The sequence below is a fragment of the Diplotaxodon limnothrissa genome, linkage group LG6 (assembly GCF_057381915.1).
Source record: "Diplotaxodon limnothrissa isolate DT_005_m linkage group LG6, D_limnothrissa_male_GT1.1, whole genome shotgun sequence".
Classification (NCBI taxonomy): Eukaryota; Metazoa; Chordata; class Actinopteri; order Cichliformes; family Cichlidae; genus Diplotaxodon; species Diplotaxodon limnothrissa.
In genome coordinates, this window is record NC_140601.1 from 33158973 (window position 1) to 33181430 (window position 22458).

The following is a 22458-nucleotide window of genomic DNA, read 5'->3' on the forward strand; positions in this document are numbered from 1 at the left end:
TCAAGAAAAGCTACAAATTGACAACAACAAAGCCAATTACACTTCGCTATATACTGCTACATTTTCATCTTCACAGCTTCGCTCATTCATATAGCCAGCTTTTTGCAAAGGATAAAATTTTATTATTTTAAACAATAGCGAGATAAATAATTCACAATATAATCTGTTCTATTGTCAAGAGGACAAAACAAAAAGTAAACACTTTTTAACCATTTTTATTAAAAAGTTGATTTGTTAACACACAATAAAAATAACTGGTGAAGCCATGAACACATATTCAATTTGAAAATGGTTGAAATACATAAAATAAAATATAGGTACATAAGATAATATAATTTCATGGTAATCTTTTGTATTATTTGGATGCAGCTTGTTTTGTTTGACCTCTCAATCACTGCTTTGTCTTTCTTTTTTCATTTAACTAATCATTTGCTTGTATATAATCCCTAATTTCTCACTTCTTCCTGCTTTGTTTTTAGAAAGTCTTTAGCATACTGAATTGTAGATGCACTGTATTAGTGCAGACACAAGCTCACTCACATTTTTCACAAGCTCTCACTCACTGCAAACACACAGATTGTTATATACACACTAATGTTCACCACAATATTCATGCATATACTCAGAAACACAGGGACAAATGCACAGGATACTACACTATCTAACATTTACCCACCAGAGATATAGCACAACACTTACCCTGACCTTAACCAGAAGTGTTTACCCTATTTCAGATCTGGTTAACCTTGTGTGGACAACTTTGGTGCAACAGAAGTTTGATTTATGTAAATACAGGGAGCCACAAACATGAAGTGGTAACAATGACAGCACAATTTAATGTACATGATTAGTAAGATAAAGACTCATTATTGAAGAGGTTCACTGGTCTTTGAATATCCATAACATTAATAAAAATTGTATCTCTAATATTAACTGATTTATTCCCATAAATCTAAACCGAATCAAAGTTCGCTGGGCTTTTTGAGGGATTCACAGGGGGCTCTGCAGACACAAGGACATTCACTGTTTGTAGAGCTTTTTTTATTTTTTATTTTTTGCACATTTTCAATTTAAATGTGTAGTTTCTGAGGATACTATCACCTGTTCTTTCACATATACAAAGCTGGCAAAGGACTCACGTAGATCCCAGAGTTATTATCATTGTGATTTTGGTCCTCTGTGAGTGAATATCCTGAACCTGCAGGAAATTTGGAGAAAGAGATGTTTTCATAGATATCGAGGGGTACCCCCACATTTGGTTGGTGTTGGTGGATCTTGTCTGTATTGGTGAGCAGACAAAGAGAACCTCTCGTGTGACTTTTTACTACACTTTGTCTTCTTCTGTGTCATTGTAGCTGGTGATCTGTTGAAATGGACAAAGACAAAAGAAACGAGCATTTTATGTCCCACATTTATCCCATAATGTTTACTTATGTTAGAAAATCCAAATTCTTCCGCTTATCTTGGGCTGGGTTGCGGGGGCAGCAGCCCAAGTAGAGAAGCCCAGACCTCCCTCTCCCCAGCCACCTCCTCCAGCTTATCCAGCCAGCCGAGAGATGTAATCTCTCCAGCGTGTCCTGGGTCTGCCCTGCACCCTCCTCCCGGTGGGACATGCCCGGAACACCTCACCCAGAAGGTGCCCAGGAGGCATCCTTGTCAGATGCCCGAACCACCTCAACTGGCTCCTTTTGATGTGAAGGAGCAGCGACTCTACTCTGAGGGTTAGGGTTAGGGTTACTCCGCGAAAAGCAGAGATGAGATTCTGAGACCACCCAAGTGAAAGCCTTCCATCACTTGGCTACGCCTAGAAATTCTGTCCATAGAAATTACAAACAGAATCGGTGACAAAGGGCAGCCCTGGCGGAGCCCATCACCCACGAGGTAAGAGTCCGATTTATTGCCAGCTATGCGGACCAAGCTCTTGCAGCGGTTGTACAGTATAAGGATTGAATGGCCCGTAGGAATGGGCCAGACAACCCATACTCCCCGAGCACCCGCCACAGGACACCCCGAGGGAAACGGTTGAATGTCTGCAAAACACATGTAGACTGGTTGGGCAAACTCCCATGCACCCTCAAGAATCCTTGAGAGAATAAAGAGCTGATCCAGTGTTCTATGACCAGGACGAAAACCGCATTGTTCCTCCTGTATCCGAGGTTCGACTAGCAGACTAACTCTCCCTTCCAGCACTCTGGCATAGACCTTACCAGGGAGGCTGAGGAGTGTGATTCCCCTATAGTTGGAACACCTATATGTTATATATTTATTGTACCTGTTGAAAGGTATGTAGGCTTCATGGTTCCTGTCCAGTAAGTGGGTTCTGTTGGTCCTTTGATATGTCCTTTTGGTACTTTGATATGTCCTGTTGGTTACTCTGAAAGGGTGAATGAGGCAACTTGTATAAAGTTGACTAAAGTTGTATAAAGTGCTTTGATTGGTCAGGTAGAGTACAAAACTGCTATATAAGAACCAATCCATTTACCATTTTACCATTTACTATCTAAAAAGAGCATCTATAGAGAGTTTTTTAGAAGATGGGCGGAGGTACACCAATGTGCAAAAAACTCCTCTCCATAAATAGTAGAACAATTTCACAATTATCCTGAAAGTTTGATGCCCAGATGTACCCTACATTTCATGGTGGTGGGCTGCTCGCTGTAGGCCTTTGGGTCTATCCATATTGGCCCCACATCTGTCCCAAGGGGGCATGTATGGTAGAAAAATGGATTGGTGGATGTTACCTTCTCTTAGTTGAAACACATTTGATATGCTCTCTATGTTCTATTCTCAATAAACTGAGATTTGAATATCACTGTATTCTGTTTTTATTTACTCATCTGTCACAAGGAGTTACAGTCAAATCTTAATGCAAAAATACTGAGAACCACAAAATTATTAACATTTATAAATACACTTTATTTTATAAGCTCTGCCTGTAACATAACTTCAACTGCTGTAAGGTTCTTATGGGGTAAATATATATTTACTTTTCTGTAATCAAAAAGCATGTTTTTCTGTTGATTAGTTGCAGAAACTTAAATTTCCTGACTTACACTACACCATTAATGGGGAACAATACCTTTGTTAATCCAGAAATAGCAATTAAATTAAGCGTAACTATACATTTTATTTAAATCAAATACAAGCACCTTTCTTTACTGTAAGATGAACTTCAGTATATGTGCCGAAACCACACCTGTCCACTCCACACCATTATTTCTGTGAGTCTGACAGCTGGAGATGACTGAAGGTCCCAGTGAAGGATCTATTCCCAGAGTCCACCAGAGTTATCCTCCCTAACCAGTATGTCTCCTGTGCTTGTACATGGATCTTTGCAGAAATACTTGTTGCTGTTCCATGAAAATTTGTGCGAGGACTGGAAAGAGACACTTCTCCCCTCAAATCCCTTCTACATTGATTATGGCTCCATCTGTAAGTGAAGCTGCTATAAAATTTGAGAGATATTAGGCATCAAAACGAATGTTTAATTAACTAAAGTATAAATTTTTGGAAATCACAAGGCAGGATATGAAAGAAATAGTCTTCATTCTCACTGATAAAGTATCATCTTTCTTATTCTAAGTGGTCCCTGCAGGCTCTACATTTACAACCTGAATAGTGAAAAACATAAAAAGGGGTAACATGCATCAACATAATCCACAACCGTGTGAGCTTGCCACAATCACGATAAAATATGTAAATGAATATTTAGCAAGTAAATATATTCACTGACAATTTCAAAGGCTGGACAATCCGGCCCTAAGCTCACACTGCAGTCACTGCACACAGACTTGCCTATTGAGTCGTGGAGGACATATATCTGTAAATGGGTCAGGTCTGCTATTAATCTGACTTTTGCTGTTTTATGCCATATTTATTTATATTTTGAAAAGTAAATAAAAACTCGGTTTTAGCCATATGCTATTACATGTGCTGACAACTGTCAATAAAAAACATTCTTGCTGTTTGTTCTTTTTTATTCTGATATCAACATCAGAGGTCATTCCACCAATTATGAGAAACACAAGATCTAAGCAAAGGCTTATATTCAGACCACATGAGGGCAAATAAAAAAAATAACCAAGCATGATTTTTTATGTCAGCCCTGCGACAGACTGGTGACCTGTCCAGGGTGTACCCTGCCTCTCGCCCTATGACAGCTGGGATAGGCTCCAGAGCCCCCCGCGACCCTGAAAAGGATAAGCGGAAGCGAATGGATGGATGGGTGGATTTTTTATGTCATTTGTTGTGGGTAATGTAATAAGTTATTATCATACAGCATGTATACTGTTGCTAAGCTTCACTTACTTTCAAACATCCTGGAAATCTGTTTCAACTGCCTGGTTTTGGGAATTATCTCCTTGCCTCACCTGCCTGCCCTCCTGCCGTCACACTACCACAGAACCTTCAACGCTCAGGACAGCCGACACACACCACCAAACCCACCCGGACCGCACCACCTCTCCTTCAACGCTTCCGTCTCCCACCTGCACAGTAAGACAAAGAAATTCATAGCCTCCAGTCTCTCCAGAACTCCTCACTGGCTACCATTTGTTTTGTGACACACAGAGCTTATTCAAATTATTTTATTTAAAAAAAAAACTAAAGCAGAACTTCTTTTTAGACTAAAAACATATTTTCATATCAAAATTACAAACATTCTACTTTTTATGTTTGCATTTACCTCCCAACCCAGTGTCAGGGAAAAACGTGAAATACAGTGGCTTGCAAAAGTATTCGGCCCCCTTGAACTTTTCCAGCCCTCCTCATCACCCGTGTCCAGAACATACAGCCACAGAGTTGATGATACAATTAAAAAAAACTGAAAGTCAACCTGAGGCCTAGGGTGTGAAACCCTAGGGGGCCATTACACATTACAGCCACAAACATGAATCAATTTTATTGGAATTCCACATGAAAGACCAATACAAAGTGGTGTACACGTGAGAAGTGGAACAAAAATCATACATGATTCCGAACATTTTTTACATATAAATAATTGAAAAGTGGGGTGTGCGAGCAAAGGGTCTTGGTCTGAGTGCAGTCAGTTGCCCATAGACATTGCCTGATGAGTGCTAATGACTAAATAGAGTGCACCTGTGTGTGTAATCTAATGTCAGTACAAATACAGCTGCTCTGTGATGGCTTCAGAGGTTGTCTAAGAGAATATTGGGAGCAACAACACCATGAAGTCCAAAGAACACACCAGACAGGTCAGGGATAAAGTTGTTGAGAAATTTAAAGCAGGATTAGGCTACAAAAAGATTTCCCAAGCCTTGAACATCCCAGGGAGCACTGTTCAAGCGATCATTCAGAAATGGAAGGAGTATGGCACAACTGTAAACCTACCAAGACAAGGCCGTCCACCTAAACTCACAGGCCGAACAAGGAGAGCGCTGATCAGAAATGCAGCCAAGAGGCCCATGGTGACTCTGGACGAGCTGCAGAGATCTACAGCTCAGGTGGGGGAATCTGTCCATAGGACAACTATCAGTCGTGCACTGCACAAAGTTGGCCTTTATGGAAGAGAGGCAAGAAGAAAGCCATTGTTAACAGAAAACCATAAGAAGTCCTGTTTGCAGTTTGCCACAAGCCATGTGGGGGACACAGCAAACATGTGGAAGAAGGTGCTCTGATCAGATGAGACCAAAATGGAACTTTTTGGCCAAAATGCAAAACGCTATGTGTGGCGGAAAACTAACACTGTACATCACTCTGAACACACCATCCCCGCTGTCAGATATGGTGGTGGCAGCATCATGCTCGGGGGTGCTTCTCTTCAGCAGGGACAGGGAAGCTGGTCAGAGTTGATGGGACGATGGATGGAGCCAAATACAGGGCAATCTTGGAAGAAAACCTCTTTTAGTCTGCAAAAGACTTGAGACTGGGGCGGAGGTTCACCTTCCAGCAGGACAACGACCCTAAACATAAAGCCAGGGCAACAATGGAATGGTTTAAAACCAAACATATCCATGTGTTAGAATGGCCCAGTCAAAGTCCTAAATCCAATCAAGAATCTGTGGCAAGATCTGAAAACTGCTGTTCACAAACGCTGTCCATCTAATCTGACTGAGCTGGAGCTGTTTTGCAAAGAAGAATGGGCAAGGATTTCAGTCTCTAGATGTGCAAAGCTGGTAGAGACATACCCTAAAAGACTGGCAGCTGTAATTGCAGCAAAAGGTGGTTCTACAAAGTATTGACTCAGGGGGCTGAATAATTACACACACCCCACTTTGCTGTTATTTATTTGTAAAAAATGTTTGGAATCATGTATGATTTTCGTTCCACTTCTCACATGTACACCACTTTGTGTTGGTCTTTCACGTGGAATTCCAATAAAATTGATTCATGTTTGTGGCTGTAATGTGACAAAATGTGGAAAAGTTCAAGGGGGCTGAATACTTTTGGATACACAATGCCCTAGGGATCCTTCTCTGCCTGAGGCTCTCAACTGGTTCTATACCCACTTTGAGGACCCTAACCTAACCCCCTCCCCAACAAACAGACTCTCACCACCATCAGATGAAGAAACCCTCAGTGTGACCACAGCTGAAGTGAAGAGGACCCTCAAGAGGATTAAACCCCGCAAAGCTGCCGCCCCAGATAACATCCCCAGGCGGGTTTTGAGGAACTGGGCTGATCAGCTCACTGAGGTCCTGACAGACATCTTTAACTCCTCCCTCATCCAGGCAGCTGTCCCCACCTGTATGAAGACCGCCACCATCATCCCAGTCCCCAAGAGCTCTGCTGTGACAGGTCGAAATGACTATCACCCAGTAACCCTCACGCCGATTGTCACAAAATGCTTTGAGAGGCTGATTATGGCCCATATCAAAGCCACCATCAGTGTCACTTCAGACCCAGACCAGTACGCCTACCGGAAGAATCGATCCACAGAAGATGCCATCTCTTCTGTGGTTCAAACCACCCTCATCCACCTGGAGCAGAAGAATTCATACGTTCGAAAATGAGATTTTTATTCTCAATGAGATTTTTTTACCTGGATGAATAAAGGACTAATAGTATGCTCTTTATGGACTTCTCATCTGCGTTCAACACAATGATCCCGCAGACACTTGTTGATAAGTTACTGACTCTTGGACTGAGTTCCTCTCTTTGTAACTGGGTTCTGGACTTGCTGGCCAACAGACCGCCGTCTGTGAGGATCCACAATGTCTCCTTATCTTCCATAGTCCTCAGCACTGGCTCCCCTCAGGGCTGTGTGCCAAGTCCCCTCCTGTTCATGCTGCTTACATATGACTGCTTACCCAACCATCCAGGCTGTCATATTGTGAAGTTTGCGGACGACACAGCTGTGGTTGGTTGCATCACAAACAATGATGAGACAGGTTGCAGGAAGGAGGTGGAACACTTGGAGGACCGGTGCAGGAAAAACAGTCTCTGAGGAGCATTAAATGCAAAACCACCAGACTGAGAAGCAGCTTCATTTTGAAGCTGTGAGACTTCTCAATGCATAAATGGACAAGAGCTGATATTGTAGCACCTTAATCACTAATGACACTTACTGACACTGTCACTTTATCAATGCTGGTCATCATGCCCTTTTGCTGCTAAAATATTTATACCTATATTTATACCTACATTTTATATCCATGCTCCATACTGGTACTCAGGTTGTTGCACTCTATGTCTATGTGAATGACAATAAAGCTCCTTGAATCCTTAAAAAGTGCTGAGCTGTCAGAGGAAGACTGGGGACATTTAGCCTAAGCAGACCATGTTCAGCACCTCCATTGGTGAAGCGGCTGCACTGAGCTGCAGCTGCAAGGTGGTTGGTGCCTGTCATGGTGCTAAACCTCAAACCAGATGGTGGACACTGGATCTGAAGTAAACCATCATGCTGAAGGAGCCGCATTACCAAAAACCAGGGGATGAAAGAAATGGTCTTCATTGTGGCTGAAAAACTGTTAGTTAAGTAGTTCTTTCTTTTCTAAATAGTCGCCTCAGGCTGTGCCTTTACAAGGCTAATTGTTAAAAACTTAAAACATATTTAAATATGTGCATATGATCCACAACTCTCCATCTTGTCCTATAAACAATTAGTACTTGGTAAATTATATTCAGACATTTTCAGTCTATTAAAAATAATACAACAAGGTGAGTGTAGACCTAACCAGCCATGAGCACACATAAGAAGCCACAATGAAGGACAGACTGGCTTCTGCAGGTTCTGCTTTTGAAAAATCATCTTTATAAAATAATCTGTCGATTTCTGTTGGCTCAGTTTCCTCCTGTTTATCACTTATAAGCTTAGGTAAGCAAGTTGTCTTTTGGTTGGGCTTAGGGCCCTTTAGAGTTTTGTTATTTTGGCATTGCTCACTGCTGACTTAAATAAATGGCTGCATAGTATTTTGAAAAGTATTCTGTTTTTGCTCTTTCTTGGGTGGTGTGTGACTGGAGGGTCACTTTTCTTGTTGCGTTCAGTTCCCTCTTTAGACCAAGAATGTAACAGCATTAAATGACAGAAAAGCTTTTTTTTTTTTTAAGAACAAATTAAATGGCCCACACAAAGTAATCTTTACCTTGAGAAAGCTCAGTAATATGAGTCATTGTTTTTTAGAGTAGTCGTTTAATGGTTTAAGAAATGACTGTGCCCCCCAATGACTTTGTCACCAAACACATCCTTCCTAGCAAGTAAGCCACAAAGAAGTCAACATTTTGTAGCAGACGTGCATGTCTGTACCAGTAGATGTCTGACTCATCGTGTGGTCACAGTGCTTGCGAACATTATGTTCTTTAAAGAATACTGAAGCAGAACCACTTTATAAACTAAAAGAATATTTTCATATCAACAAACGTTTTAATAATTTTTGTTTCCTTTTGTCTCCTTATGAATAATCTAACCAAAATAATCTACAGGGAGTGCAGAATTATTAGGCAAGTTGTATTTCTGAGGAATAATTTTATTATTGAACAACAACCATGTTCTCAGTGAATCCAAAAAACTCATTAATATCAAAGCTGAATGTTTTTGGAAGTAGTTTTTAGTTTGTTGTTAGTTTTAGCTATTTTAGGGGGATATCTGTGTGTGCAGGTGACTATTACTGTGCATGATTATTAGGCAACTTAACAAAAAACAAATATATACCCATTTCAATTTTTTTTTTTTTTACCAGTGAAACCAATATAACATCTCCACATTCACAAATATACATTTCTGATATTCAAAAACAAAACAAAAACAAATCAGCGACCAATATAGCCACCTTTCTTTGCAAGGACACTCAAAAGCCTGCCATCCATGGATTCTGTCAGTGTTTTGATCTGTTCACCATCAACATTGCGTGCAGCAGCAACCACAGCCTCCCAGACACTGTTCAGAGAGGTGTACTGTTTTCCCTCCTTGTAAATCTCACATTTGATGATGGACCACAGGTTCTCAATGGGGTTCAGATCAGGTGAACAAGGTGGCCATGTCATTAGTTTTTCTTCTTTTATACCCTTTCTTGCCAGCCACGCTGTGGAGTACTTGGACGCGTGTGATGGAGCATTGTCCTGCATGAAAATCATGTTTTTCTTGAAGGATGCAGACTTCTTCCTGTACCACCGCTTGAAGAAGGTGTCTTCCAGAAACTGGCAGTAGGACTGGGAGTTGAGCTTGACTCCAATCTCAACCCGAAAAGGCCCCACAAGCTCATCTTTGATGATACCAGCCCAAACCAGTACTCCACCTCCACCTTGCTGGCGTCTGAGTCGGACTGGAGCTCTCTGCCCTTTACCAATCCAGCCACGGGCCCATCCATCTGGCCCATCAAGACTCACTCTCATTTCATCAGTCCATAAAACCTTAGAAAAATCAGTCTTGAGATATTTCTTGGCCCAGTCTTGAGATATTTCTTGGCCCAGTCTTGACGTTTCAGCTTGTGTGTCTTGTTCAGTGGTGGTCGTCTTTCAGCCTTTCTTACTTTGGCCATGTCTCTGAGTATTGCACACCTTGTGCTTTTGGGCACTCCAGTGATGTTGCAGCTCTGAAATATGGCCAAACTGGTGGCAAGTGGCATCTTGGCAGCTGCACGCTTGACTTTTCTCAGTTCATGGGCAGTTATTTTGCGCCTTGGTTTTTCCACACGCTTCTTGCGACCCTGTTGACTATTTTAAATGAAACGCTTGATTGTTCGATGATCACGCTCCAGAAGCTTTGCAATTTTGAGACTGCCGCATCCCAGTGCAAGACATCTCACTATTTTTGACTTTTCTGAGCCTGTCAAGTCCTTCTTTTGACCCATTTTGCCAAAGGAAAGGACGTTGCCTAATAATTATGCACACCTGATATAGGGTGTTGATGTCATTAGACCACACCCCTTCTCATTACAGAGATGCACATCACCTAATATGCTTAATTGGTAGTAGGCTTTCGAGCCTATACAACTTGGAGTAAGACAACATGCATGAAGAGGATGATGTGGACAAAATACTCATTTGCCTAATAATTCTGCACTCCCTGTACACCTATGCTGCATTATACTGCATGTATGATGTCCATCTAAATAATCTGTATACAAACATCCAAAGTCACTCTTCTATTTCCTTTCTGTAGGTTTAAGTAAGCCGTGTGATGTGACAGCAAGTAACAGACAAGCTAAATGAAATAAATGTGACCTAAGGCCATATTCTGTAAAGGCTGCTAGAAAAAAGTGTAAAGGTTGAATATACCGCTTGTGTGTCGGACCATGATTTGGTATGACTATGATACCACTTTGAATTTATGTTTAGAAATACAACCTTTAGTTGTTAATCATAGTTCTTTATGCTGTTGTTCATGTTTCTAATGTCTCAGCTTATTGTTTATGATATAAAACCAACTAAAGGCTCCAAATTCAAATATAGAAATATGAAAAATCTCTCAAAGAATTAGAGTCAAATAGTTTACTTTATTTTTTATGTACAATTCAAAGAAGAAAATAAGCTGTCAGGACAAAAAAGACTTCTCAGTCCATGGTTTGAGGTTCTCGTGCCTCGTAGATGGCAGCATATTCGGAGGTGTAATTATCATCGGTCTCTGGAGCAACATCTGACTCAAAGGCCTGCAGCTCCACTGCAACCTGACCAGATCCAACATCTGTATTTTCCTCCCGATGATCACCCTGTGAATAAATCACCATTGTAGCTATTTTCTGAGCAGTGAACATTAGTGTTTGAAACAGCCTTTAGATATGGAAACTCAGTTTTAAAATAGTTGAATAACAAATGGTCACTCACCTCACCCTTGTTGTCTTCAGCTCTGTTCGGACCTTTTGAGATAAACAAAAAAATTTGTAATGTACCTGAACAATACCCTGCCATGGAATTATTATACTTTACTGTCTCTAAACCTGTGCTACTAGCCTGTGTGACTCCACCAGTGTCCATAGAAAATAACAGGGATGATGGCACAGACCAGAAGAGCTAAGCTCCCTGAGACAATGATGACCATTGTAGTGTCTGCACAAAACAAAAGACTTTCCTTTAGTTTGGAGAACAGCAGGTTCAAAAAACAAATCAAGACAGTTGTCCTAAACACATTTTAAATCTTCTTATTTTTATGGAAAAAAAGCACTGATCAATATCTTGTGTCATGTTAAAGTTTAATTCTGTTGATAATATTCCCTGTATTCTAGGAGTAAAGTTACTTTTATGGTGTACCACTTTGCCAAAATTTGTGTGACAAATGTGACAGTATAGTTAAAACTTTAAATTTTCATTTATTACATTTTTTTAATCTATGACAACATTTAAAAATTATCTCAGGTGAACTACAAAACATGACATTGTACACTGTGTCGTTATCTATTTAACAAAACCTAAACCAAAATGGAGAAGCACTGTGTGGAAAAACTAAGCAAACGTTTGATGCTTGCATGGGAATTAAGAAGGAAAGTGAAAGGTTTGTAGCTTGAACCTATTCGCTGGAACGTTGAAGGCAATATAATTACACAGCAAGCAAGACACGAAGTAGGCAAAGTTCTTCTTGTTACTCATGCATGAGGGAGACCTGCCTGGAGCCAAGTGTCGTTCCACCACTTGACCCCCATCAGGCTCTCAGCCAGGTTCCCCATAGCACTCCTTTTATTGTGGTTACATGACTATGCATAGGGTCATTAACATATAGCATCTTACATAGGTATACATGTGAACAAAGTGTGTGTGTGTGTGTGTGGGGGGGGGGGGGGTCCTCTTGGTCAGGAAGAGGGTAGTCTCCCCCTCACCCTAGATGGTTCACCCTAGATAACACGGTGAGGAAGTCCAGCAGTTCATCTAAACAAAAAGCACTTAGACTAGAACAGACGTAGCTACGTTAATCCTACCGTAAAACAATAAAACAAGGTACGACCTCTCTCATGCTCCTAGAGTGCTCTCTAATGCACACAAAGTTTGCAGACTATTAAGGATCAAACCTCTACCAATCTACAACTAATTATAAAACTCTAAGCATACATAAGTAAATATTTCTAAGCATAAATGACAATCAACAATCCAAATCTAACAGAAAGCAGTAGCCAGGTGCTGCTAGTGTAAGTGGGACTACCTCTTGCACTAGTTGTAGCAGTTTGCAGGTCTGCAGTATTCAGGTATTCACCTGAATGTTCTTAAGACTTCTGGAACTATGTCCCTTAGACAGATGAGACCAAAGTGGAGATGTTTGGCATTTTAACAGTGCCACATTTGGTGAAAGCCAAAAACCCAAACCACTAAAACAATTATTATATTACAAGTAAAAATTTAAGTCCATTTTATCCATTCTCTTCCGCTTATCCTTATCAAGGTCGCAGGGGGCTGGAGCCTATTGCAGCTATCATAGGGCAAAAGTCAGGGTAGAGACCCTGGACAGGTATCCAGCTGTAGCTAGATTGTGAGTACCACAAATACAACTATGACATCTGCACCATGAATACATCAAAACAACGAAATGGAGAATGTGTAAGCAAGACTGTGGAATGTCATTATTTTGTTATTACTGAGCAAGTATCTTCATGCCATCAGTTGGAAGCAATGCTATGCTGTAGCACCCAAAAAATCAACTTTGGTGTAATGTATAAATCTGAGTCTGATTAAACCATTCTTATCCAGAGTTTTTCTATACATACATGCTGTATTTGTTGTTGTTAAGCTTGCTATCAGATCCATTCAGCCTTGAAATACCTGTGAGTCGGGATGCTTCATGTCTGTTTCTCTTTCCATCTGAGGGTGAAGATGGTGCTGGTGATTGCTCGGTGCTGGATGTAAAGCTGTCATGTGACAGAAGTGCTGTTTTGTTCGGAATGATAGTAGTGGAGGAAGGAGATCTGGGAACAGTGGAAGCTTTGAGAGAAGAGGACGCAGGAAGACTGGTGAGAGATAATGCTTGTGTGCTCATGTGACACTGTTATTAACTTTGTTAATAACGAAGTTAATATACATTTCAGTCTTAATTTAGTTAAGTATTGCAAATGCCAGCCACATACTGGTGGGCTCAACATTAGTGCACAAAAATGGTCAAATGATTGCATTATGCTAACCTACAGTTAAAACTTTAACCTTAAAATGGGTCACCTGCACCAATGGAGGAAACCTGCAGGAAACTTAACCTACCTTCTACAACTATGAGATTAATTTCCCGATACAACACATTCAAGGTTTTCTCCACTCCACAGCGATATCTCCCTGTGTCCGCTTTCTCCAGCTTCTTTATGGCCACATTGAAGACTCCATCTTCTCTGCCATTGTTAATGCTGTATCTCCCTTGACTTGCGACGGTGGATCGCCTCCTCTCGCTCTGAATGAGAATGCTTTCGCTGGAGCAGACTCCTTTGCAGAAATACATGCTGTTGTGTTTGGCACCGCTGTCTCTGTTCCAGCTACCGGAGCAGAGGATGGAGACCTCACCACCAACACGGCCGCTCACCTCTAGCACTTCTGAGGCCACCATACTCACAGCTGCAGTTTGACACAAAAAGGCCTGGTTACAGCTTAACACTGGCTCTAACCAGCATACAAATGTGGTGAACACAAATTATATTTCTTGCTGTACTGACTTCTTTATCTTCTCATGCATTTGGAAAAAACATTTCATTTCATTCAAATTGAAACTTGATGTCCACATGACATCATGGATCATGCCCTACTAACCTGCTCAGGGTTGATCTTTATGTTTGTTTTCTCTGAATGCTTGTCTTCTATCTTTCCATTTTCTCCTCACCCCAAATGGTTCATGCTTTTTTCCCCCTGAGTCTAACACCGGTGAGTTTCTTTCTTTCCAAGGGAACCATTCTCTTTAGCTTTACCTTATGATATAAAATGCACTGAGGAGAGTGCTGCTCTGCTATAAAAATAAGATCAACTGATATACCATAGTTAACTGTTGGTTTGAGTCAAGGAAATTATAAAATACAGTTTAATGGCATTAAAAGAAAGCACTGTAGACTTCTAATCCTTCAAACATTCTCTGCAAATTAGGAAAAAAAATGCATATCCATGCAGAGAAGAGGCTAAACAAAGAAACCTTTTATTTCACAGCCAGAGTTAAGTATCCTCAAGCATTATAAAAACATTGATGAAAAGATAAACAGTTTAACTGATTTCTGCCAGACAAGCTCTCTGATATTTGTTTACTATTTTTGAAAGGGACTATTTTAACCCAAACCATGGTTCTTTCATAAACTTAACCAAAATGTGACTGAAGACTAAATTTAAAATATATATAAAATACAGACTACTTCATAATTTATTATACTTGCAATTCATTGCATTGAAATAACAACATTTCCCCACTCAATTCTATTCTATCATAATATTATGTTGCCATTTCATTATAAATATGTAAGTAATAAAGTTAAAAAAGCAAAAATATTAAGAATTGTATGACTGTAACTTATAATTAATATAACACAAAAATGATCACACCAAACATCTTAACTTACTCTCTTGTTGTACATATCAATTTAAGATGATATTAATGATATTTATATCATTAATTATATTAATGATAATATAATAAGAGTAGTACATTCAACTATACTGAATAAGATCGCTTTTGATGGCTTAACATTATGATTATATTGCATGCATTGCAAACAATTGCAAAAATTAGTTTTTATCTTTTTTTAGAGTTTAATCAAGATTCAAAGTCACTGCACTGCATTACAAATAAAAACCAGTTAAAGTCTATACATCATATTAGAGCAATCTTTGATTGTATTCAGAATAGCCTCATAATTCACATAAATTTAATTAATCAGACATTCATTAAAAGTAAAATATTCTATTTATTTTTGAAATTACTGGAGATGACCTGACAATTTCAAAACTTCTCTAACAGATCAAAAAGATCCATTTTCATTTAAGAAAATGCCATGAAGATAACTCCAAAAAATGATTCACCTACACATATTGCATTTATTTCTTCACTTCAATTCATGTATAAGTACACATTAAAATAGAATATAGCTTTTACTGATTAAAACAAATGCCTCTGGATAGAACTGATCAAAACTCACCTGAGAAGCAAAAAGACACGAGGACATGAAGGGGCTTCATTTTTTTATCCAAGTAGAAAATAAGGTAAGTAAAAAAAATAAATAGCGCAGCAGAAATGTCTAGCAGTCCGCCTCAAATTAGTCATCTGATTCACTGCTCAAAGATTGAGTAAAGCTACAAAGCTGTGATTGTACCAAGAAATGATTGCATCTTGTTTGCCTTCAGCTACTGTCATTATTAAATGGGCATGATGTTGTTTGACCGTCCCTCTTTAGCTAAAAAAAAGAGGGAGAAAGAAACAGGGAACATGCCATATGGAAGCCTTCATCAGTCTTCTAAGAAGAATTAGTTCATGACTCTTTCAGGGTATGAACTCTTCACCACTGGCTCTTCCATTTGTTTTAGTACATACAGTCCATTAAGCTCAAGGGCATCAAACTCAACAAGCAGACTCTGCTGACCATGTCACGGGTATCAGAGGACAGTCTGAGGATTCTTTCATATTGCAAAGTAGCCATTCAAACCACAGCTATATAAGAAAATCATACTTATGTTCATTAAATACTCCCAATGAACTCTAACTAACTGGGATGAGAAGGGGCCAATCCAAGGCATCTTCTTGGCATTGCTATCTCTATTATTAACTAAGAAACTGAAATGCCTTGTCTTCTCAATATCTTAATATTATAACTTTATTAAGAAATTTACTTATTATATTTATGTTTTACAGACATTACCTTGAGTGAACCAGGGCTGCACGGCCCTTTTGATTTAGTCCAAATTAGTCCTGCATGCAGGGTTCATACGCCTTTTTCAGGGCCAAATTCAAGCACTTTTTAAGCACTTTCAACGTCCCTTTTCAAGCTTTTCCACTAGTAGAACTGACACACAAAACAAAACAATGACTACACTACACACTAACTACACAAGACCAGTGTTGGTCAAGTTACTTGAAAAAAGTAATCAGTAACTAATTACTGATTACTTCCCCAAAAAAGTAATCCCGTTACTTTACTGATTACTTATTTTCAAAAATAATTAATTACTTAGTTACTTAGTTACTTTTTAAAAACACGATTTACAACCTGAAGAGGTGATAAAGCGATAGATCTTTCAGCCCAATTCTACTTTTTCTGCATAATCCATCATACAAAATGTAATCAAATGGAAAAGTCTCTTTTTTTAACTTGTTTTATTAGTTTTAATCTTTTAACTTTATGCATCAAGCAAAAATTTAATTGTATGCAACATTCTCTGACTTGAATAAATTAGTTTAACATTTAAACCTATTTTCTGCACATTCCAGCACATAAAATAAAATATTTTTTGTGTTTACACTCAGTCTTTCAAATAGATGCAAGTGAAACACAGCAGAAAATAAATAAAGTCAAAGACTCAGCGGCCCTGTTGCTCTATTTTCACCTGTAAAGCAGGACCGCGGTAGGCGGAGGTTTACCCTGGTGCAGGTGTGCCGCGGTCAGTTGAAGAATCCGCGAGTTTCTCTGTGAATTTCCCATTACGTCGTTGCGCACTCGGTGCTTGCTTGGAAGTTTAGGGTTTTTCGCTGTAAAAAGTTTTCTTCCCACGCACAACGGACACTAATGTTTTTGTCACTTTTTATGGAATCAAACTCAAAATAAGGTCAGTACTTCCACGCTTTAAACGCTGCACGCTCATACTCTCTCCCACAATCGATTTATGATCCACTCGCTTATGTCACTGTCATGAGACATTCTCGCAAAAAAATCACGGTTTTAGTAACGCAGCATTCCTACGGGAAAGTAACGGTAATCTAATTACCAATTTTGCAATAGTAATCCCTTACTTTACTCGTTACTTGAAAAAGTAATCAGATTACAGTAACATGTTACTGCCCATCTCTGCACAAGATAACACACTAACTTGAGACTCCAAACATGGTAAACGTCACAAATCTCTCACGTATCAAAACACTCTGGCTGTATCCCAATTCAGGGTCAGCAGCCTTTAAGTACTGAATATTATGTCACTCATTTATGTGAAAATGTTTAATAATGAGGAACATTAAAACATTACTGTTGGCCACATGTCAGCAAAGTTATTTGCCATTAGCGGTGTTTGTACTTTCAGTGTTTACTTGGTTTTAAAGCCTTTAAAATATAATAATACAATAGCTGACCTTAATCTTACAGAGAATGTGATGATTTTATGGATAATTAAAGTCAGTCATATATCCACAAACACAACAAGCTGAAAGTCAGTGATGCTGCTCGGTTTGCAGTCCTGAATATCACGGCACCAGCAGGATTCACTGCACTGTTAATGTTAGCTATGTTATATTGCTGGTGGTGTCGAACTATGAAAGACAGCAACAAGTTTAATATTCAGAAAAAATAAATTATGTATCAGCAGCAGAATGGACCTAAAAATAGATGTCTGTTTCAGTTCTATGAAGCTTTGAGTATTTTGGATTAGTAGTACTGCTGTGTTTGTTGCATCATATTGCTGTAATTGTTTATATGCTTTATATATTCTGAGGTAAGTTGATCTATAGTGTTACATCATATTCTATAAGGATGTTATGTGTTTGTATACTTTCTGCCCAGTTTGACCCATTTAGCAGAAGTCAGCCTGTTTAAGGCTCTGATATCTATTCTGTATGACGTAAAGCAGTTATGACATGGTATGATTTTCTCACCCAATGAAGGAATGTTTTATATATCAGTCTACTCTTCATTCTATCAGAAACAGTTATCACAGCTCGTACATTTGCTTTTTACACATATATGTAAGCATTGAACCACATTTAGTAATGCCAACATATAAAACGAACAATATTTGTCTCTTATGTACAATACACCTATATATACAGTGTCAAAGATACTCGTCTTTGAGTGAAGATTTAAGGTGATAGGAACAATGAATAAATGCAACTTGAATCTTTATTGAAGCTCAGTATTTGACACGGAGTTCAAACTCCCTGCTGTAATGACTAATAATGATTAATATAATAACTATAATATTGGCCATATTATATTTACATTACCATGACTTTAGTCTCATGAACAACATTAGCTAATTGTTATTCACTAGCTAATCTTAAAATGACTGTTCAGTGTCACGGCCCAGCGGCACGAGGGAACAGAGATGGACACAGGTGCAGAAACCAACCCGGAAGCGAGACGATAGGGAATAAATGATTTATTTCCGCCCACAGGCAAACAAAAGCAAAAAACAAAGCGACGCCACCACACTAGTGGCGCGTAGGATTATCTAAGATAATGGAGGGCGACCTAGACACCTCTAGGGAACGGCTGAACAGCAGAGGCAGCGGGGAGGTAGAAACAGGACTAGGTAGGGGCCGGGGCACTGGAATAAGAGGAGATCACGGTCAGTGGGATCCAGCAGACAATCAACGATCCTCCACAGTTGTATTGAGTTGTCTTACTTGGTTTCAGGTGGAGGGGACAGGTGGGGCGGAAGGCCCGGAAACGGTCGAGACGTGGGGAGGCAGGTAAGTGAGTGGTGGGCCGGCAGGCCACGTCGTGTCAGCAGCAGGCGGCCCAGGTCCAGGAAGGCGGGAGTGAGGGAGACAAGATCTCCACTCCAGGTGCTACCTCTGAGAACAAGAAGAACAAGTAAGTCATCACACGGCTTCAGGACAGAGTTATGATGCTCCACTTGACTAACATGGGGATAGCAGATACTCAGGCGATGAATGGTTGAGAGCGCAGGTCTGATATACTGCTGGCATAATTGCTCACAGGTGGACAGCCAGGGAGGAGCAACCGAACTCCGCCTAAAGGAGGAGGGGCCGCTGTCGGAGACCTGCAGGTGCCCACCCAGACCATGACAGTTCAGTACAGAAATGAAACCCAACAATCATGTTTTTACAGTCCCGTGGTCTAAGCCTCAGATACTTATTAAATCACACAGAGCTCATGTAGAAACAAATGAACTAAATGTGTTCTCCTTCATTTCTGTCAAACAAAGCTGTATGACACGTTTCCAGCTGTTAGTATCATGGTTGCTAGGCAACCTGGGTAGCTCGACGGAGGCTAGACCGTCCCATGCAAGCCTCGCACTTCCGGCCTTAGCGGTCTTTGAGTACGCGGCCCTTTAGGACCGTTGAGGCTGTGTACTTTGAGGCTGCAGACTCTGAGTTGGGATACAGCCAGAGGCGCAAGACAGCCCAGGCAGGGAAATTTTGCTTTTACATTTTGCGACTCATTTTATTTTTCCATCTGATAAGAAAACTATTCAATCAGATAGTTATTTGTGGTGAATGAAATACAGTTACACTTTCAAGCACCACATGTGAAATTCAAGCACTTTTCAAACCTTAAAAAATGCAACATTAAATTCAAGCATTTTCAAGATTTCAAGCACCCGTACAAACCCTGTGCATGTTGTGAGCAAAATCTGTGATGTGCAATGTATAAAACTGAAATAAAGATATGACTTTTAGGAAGTTTTTTTTTACCATATGTCTATGCTTTAGCATGTAGTCGGGTAAAAACGACCCAAAACACAAAATAAAAAAATTAAATAACCTTCTACTAATACTTTTATTGAATTAGGACAAATGTTAACATCCTGTGCAGAAATACATGGGTTCAATAAATAAAATTAAAATTTCTTTTGTGAAATGGTTATCATGTGCATATATTTTGATAATAAAGAAAGCATTATTCAGAGATGTCAGAACTAGTCCGGATTCTGAATAAAGGCCATAAATGAACAACATTGGGATGAACATCAAATTCGAAATGTAAATGAAAAAGAAGCAAATCTAAGTAATAACCACTGCAGGTGCAGTCAAGCCTGCCTGGTGATGTTGGCTGGTGGTTTGTGTAGAGTGTGCCCTACCCAGCACCATCTTTTCTTCCTGATTTCTTCCTCTATTGGGAGTCGACAGGTTCTTTCCCATAGGTTGATGTTGCTGATGGTGTCTGGCCAACAAATGTGGGGGTTCCTTTTGAGACAGCTATTGAGGAATGCTTATTTTTTTGAGGTCTTTTTTTTCCCAGGTGTCATCCCCGTACAGCAGTACTGACTTCACGTTGGATGCCCAGATGTTCTTGATGTGGATGAAGGTGACTATTGTTTTGCCAATCCTTGCCTTGACATCTGCATCGGTTCCACCTTGTTGGTTGATGATGCTGCCCAAGTAGGGGAAACAGTGTACTTCCTCTAGAGCAGCGGTCCCCAACCCTCGGGCCTCGGACCGGTACCGGTCCGTGAGTCGTTTGGTACCGGGTCGCGAGAGTTGAAGCTCAGGTGTGAAATGTATGGTTTTCAGGGTTTTTATCGGTTTTCAGCGTTATTTTGTTATCGTTTTTATCGTTAACTCGGTTTCCCTGGGTCTTTTCACGTGTGTTATGAATAAATCTTCTTTTTTTTCGGTACCGGTAATAGTTTTATTTTGTTGTATTTATCCACGACACCTTAAAGGCAGGTCCGTGAAAATATTGTGGGCATAAACCGGTCCATGGCGCAAAAAAGGTTGGGGACCGCTGCTCTAGAGGACTTCCATTAAGGATGCTTGGGTTGTTGCTATTGGAGTTGATCTTGAGAATTTGGGTTTTCTTCTTGTTGATGATGAGTCCACCATGTGCTGATATAGCTGCCAGTGCATTGGTCTTTTTTTTGCATCTGCTGCTGGCTGTGAGAAAGAAGTGGCAGGTCGTCAGGAATGTCTAAGTCATCAAGCTGACTCCAAAGGGTCCACTAAATTCCATTCCTGCATTCACTGGTGGAAGTCTTCATGATCCAGTTGATGACGACAAACAGACAAGCAGGCATCCTTGTCGGTCTCCGGTCTTCACCTGGAAGCTGTTGGTGAGTTGCCCTTCGTGGATTACTCTTCAGGTCATGACCTAATATGAGCCCTTGATCATGTTGACCATCTTGGCTGGGATGCTGTAGTATGCTGGAGGAAGTTCCAATGGCCCTCTCAGTCCACACCAGGGGCGATTTTAGCCCATTTTTGGGGGCACCCCCAAAGATTTCTTACTTTTTTTGACAATATTTGCTGTTTGTGTGACACACTACTAAAAATATAAAAAGCATACAGTACTGTACTTGTTTGCGACATAACATTGTAACAACAAAAGTATAGATAACCCCCCCTCCCAAAATGGTTTGTTCCAGCTCGCCTCTCCCCTACTCTGGCTTTAGCACTCTTGCTGCCAGAGCGATGGTGGCTGAGACACAGCGGAGCAGAGGTGTAAGTGCCTGTATACATTGTATACATTGTATACATTCTACCACAGGCAAAGTTGCCTCCATTTTTATAGTTTTTATTAATATTTTGTAATAATTTATTTGAAATAATTCTGTTTTGGGAGTGTTTTTTATGTATCTGTATTATATTATACAAACACATTAAAAGTGACTCTCTGTCCAAAAAATGCACTGTTTACTTTTTACTCACTATGAGCATCATTCATAATTCTCCCCCAGTAATTAAGGAACTATATGTATTTTTTTTTTATTACAATCCATTCTTCTTTTGCAGCATTTAAATAACCTTGATCAGATTTGATGGTTTTGTTACAGACTTTTTAAAAAAGTGTTTTGCTTTTCTTTCACAAATGTGGGGATTAAATTGTGTTAAAATGTACAAAACAGTGATGTCATGTTTTGTGACGAGGACCCAGGCACAGAGAGACTTGATGAATTTAGGAATCTTATATTAATAAAGAAATTTGCAGACTTGCACAGAGATGGTAAAATTATGATGACTGATAACGGAGACGAAGACAACAGGCGATGAGGACAGGGAGGAACAGGGGTTTAAATGCACCAAAGTGACAGTCAGACAGAACTCGGGACAACATTTAAGGATGCAGGGACTGACAGAGACAGGTTTATCTTGCCTGGCTGGGCAGCTCTCCGGGTGCTCAGCACCCCCAAAGCTCTGATCCTAGAATCGTCCCTGGTCCACACTGTCAAATGCCTTCTCCAAAGACTGTTCAATTATGATGCATAATGTTGTGATCTGATCTGTGCATGATCGGTTCT

At 40.0% G+C, this 22458-nt stretch overlaps 1 protein-coding gene across 1 annotated transcript; it reads right to left on the reverse strand.

Moving 5' to 3' along the window:
• Positions 1-10949: 10949 nt before the first annotated feature.
• LOC146630939 (uncharacterized) lies at positions 10950-15513 on the reverse strand. The gene is made up of 6 exons (XM_085356208.1): positions 15474-15513; positions 13570-13914; positions 13141-13299; positions 11347-11442; positions 11221-11252; positions 10950-11105 (listed from the first exon to the last, which is right to left on the reverse strand). The coding sequence occupies exons 1-6, from the start codon at positions 15511-15513 to the stop codon at positions 10950-10952; spliced, it is 828 nt and encodes a 275-aa protein (XP_085212334.1).
• Positions 15514-22458: the final 6945 nt, after the last annotated feature.